Source organism: Plasmodium falciparum (genome assembly GCF_000002765.6).
Source record: "Plasmodium falciparum 3D7 genome assembly, chromosome: 9".
Taxonomy (NCBI): Eukaryota; Apicomplexa; class Aconoidasida; order Haemosporida; family Plasmodiidae; genus Plasmodium; species Plasmodium falciparum.
The window spans coordinates 170,001-172,500 of NC_004330.2; the positions used below are offsets into that span (position 1 = coordinate 170,001).

Below are 2,500 nucleotides of genomic sequence, written 5' to 3' on the forward strand. Positions count from 1 at the left end.
AAAAGAATTAGAAGATGAACAAAATATATTAAAACAAGAAAATGCAAATATAGACATCCTACAAAATAAAATTAATACATATAAAGAAAAATTAGAAAGTATGATGACAATTCAAAATATAAACAAAGAATTAGAAGACAAGCTAAAGGTAATTTCTTTTTTTTTTTTTTCATTTTTTAATATTAATATGATATTACATAAATAAATCAATATATATATATATATATATATAATCATAATATCGTTACCTAATATGTTTCATCTTTTTAGGAAAATACACAAAAAATGGTTGACATGGAAGGAGAAATGGAAAAATTGAAAATAGAAACAACAAATATAAAAATATACAAGGATAAATGTGCAGGTTATTATATATATCTTTCATTCGATAGTTAAAATTAATATATAATATGTAAGGTATTAAAATATATACATATTCTACACTTTACAGATTTGGATGCCGATTTGGTAAATGTTAAAACGGAGAACGAGAAATTGAAACAGGAACTTTCAGAAAAAAACAAAATCGTACAACAATTGAAAAATGACCTGTAATATAAATAAATAAATATAAATATATATATGTATATATAATGAGATGAAATATGCTTAATCATATATACTAAAAATAAATGTATTCCATAAATTAATCATACATTTTTTTTTAAATTTCTTAACTTTTTTTTTTTTTTTTTTTTTTTTTTTTTTACAGGGATATGAAAACTCATTCTTATGACTTACTAAAGAAGGAGCAAAATATGGATAAGATTAACATGTTAAAATAAACGATGTATTTTCATATAATTCATATACTAGATATACATATAACACTACATATTATATAATAATTATTATGTTCTACCAATATATATTTTATATATGTAGCCTAAAATATTTTCTTTACTTTCATCTTGTAGTGGATTAAGTAACGTAGATCAAACAGAAGAATTAATAAGAATCAAAAAGGAAAATGAAAATCTGAGAAAGCAAATAGGATCAAATAGCAATGAAGATATAAAAAAAGTTAGAGAAAATATAAATATAAATCACATATTTATTATATATATATATATATAATATATGTATATATGTTGTTTCCTATTTTTTGATATTTCTTTATTTTTATGTTTTGTCCAGCTTGAAAATCAAATAGACGACTTAAAAAGAATCAACGAAAAGTTGGAGCAGAAGTTTTTAGAAAATAAGGACAAGGAAAAAGATAATAACGATGAGGATCTACAAGAAAAATATAATGTAAAAATATAAAGAGTCGAACATATAATATATACACACTTATTGGTATATCTATTCCTACATATTATATATATTTATTTATTTTTATAGAAATCCTTGAAAGATATTGAAGATAAAGAAAAACAAATTGAAGAGCACCAAAAAAAGATTGATGAACAAAAAAAATTAATTAATGAAAAACAACAAAAAATTGATGAACAAGATAAAATAATTGATGAAAAACAACAAAAACTTGATGAAAAAGATAAAATAATTGATGAAAAACAACAAAAAATTGATGAACAAGAAAAACAATTTGACCATAAAAAAATAGAAGTTGAAGAAAAACAAAAACTAGTTGAAGAGAAACAAAAATTAGTTGATGAAAAACAAAACTTAATTGATGAAATACAAAAAGAAATTAAAAATAAACAAGATGAAATTGATGACAAAAAAAAAACTATTGAAAAGAAAAAGAAGAAAATCGAAGAAAAACAAAAAGAAATTGAACAAATAACGGAGGTTCTTATACATAAAAAAAAAAAAAAATATATATATATATATATATTTCATATCATAGACAAATTAAATGTTAGGATATTTTATATTTCATCAAACATATATAAATTTTTATTTTTTTTTTATTTTTGAAGGCTAATCGAACGTTACAAATGCAATTATCCAGTATGCAAGGAAGTTCAGACCAATCATTAAATGTAAGAAAAGTTTACTTTTACATATATATATATATATATATATATATATATTTATTTATTTATTTATATGTACAAATTGACTATATTCCTTTTATGCTTATTTTATATTTATAACATAACAAAATATTTCTTATACACAATATATTATAGGAAAAATTGATAAGGTTGGAAGCCGAGTTAATAATGGAGAAGAAAAACACTGATCAAATCGAAGAAACAACAAAAAATAAATTGAGCAAAGAATTTAATACTGTAATTAAGAAAAAATATTAAATGAGAAAAAAAAAAAATATATGATATCTTATAATATTATTAACCTATATATAAATTGTATGATAACATGTATTTGTCTTTATCATATAATTCATTTATATTAATCGTTCCATAATACACATATATATATATATATATATATATATATATATATATATATATATATATATATATATTTGTTTATTTATTTATTTATTCATTTATTTGTAGGCATTACAAATCTTTAAAGAACAATTACAAATTAGAGAAAAGGAAACTGAATATTATAAGGATGCCCT

General features: G+C 19.6%; 1 protein-coding gene across 1 annotated transcript in view; it reads left to right on the plus strand.

The window, feature by feature from the left end:
• Positions 1 to 2,500, plus strand: part of PF3D7_0903600.1 (conserved protein, unknown function) — a gene marked incomplete at both ends in the record, with an annotated part of 4,395 nt that overhangs the window by 1,508 nt on the left and 387 nt on the right. Inside the window, 10 exons of the mRNA XM_024473185.1 lie at positions 1 to 148; positions 271 to 364; positions 452 to 551; positions 713 to 775; positions 918 to 1,023; positions 1,138 to 1,254; positions 1,345 to 1,755; positions 1,887 to 1,949; positions 2,100 to 2,201; positions 2,433 to 2,500. The exon at positions 1 to 148 is cut by the window's left edge and continues 296 nt beyond it. Of these exons, the coding sequence (XP_024329010.1) occupies positions 1 to 148; positions 271 to 364; positions 452 to 551; positions 713 to 775; positions 918 to 1,023; positions 1,138 to 1,254; positions 1,345 to 1,755; positions 1,887 to 1,949; positions 2,100 to 2,201; positions 2,433 to 2,500 (1,272 nt within the window). The remainder of the gene's footprint in view (positions 149 to 270; positions 365 to 451; positions 552 to 712; positions 776 to 917; positions 1,024 to 1,137; positions 1,255 to 1,344; positions 1,756 to 1,886; positions 1,950 to 2,099; positions 2,202 to 2,432) is intronic.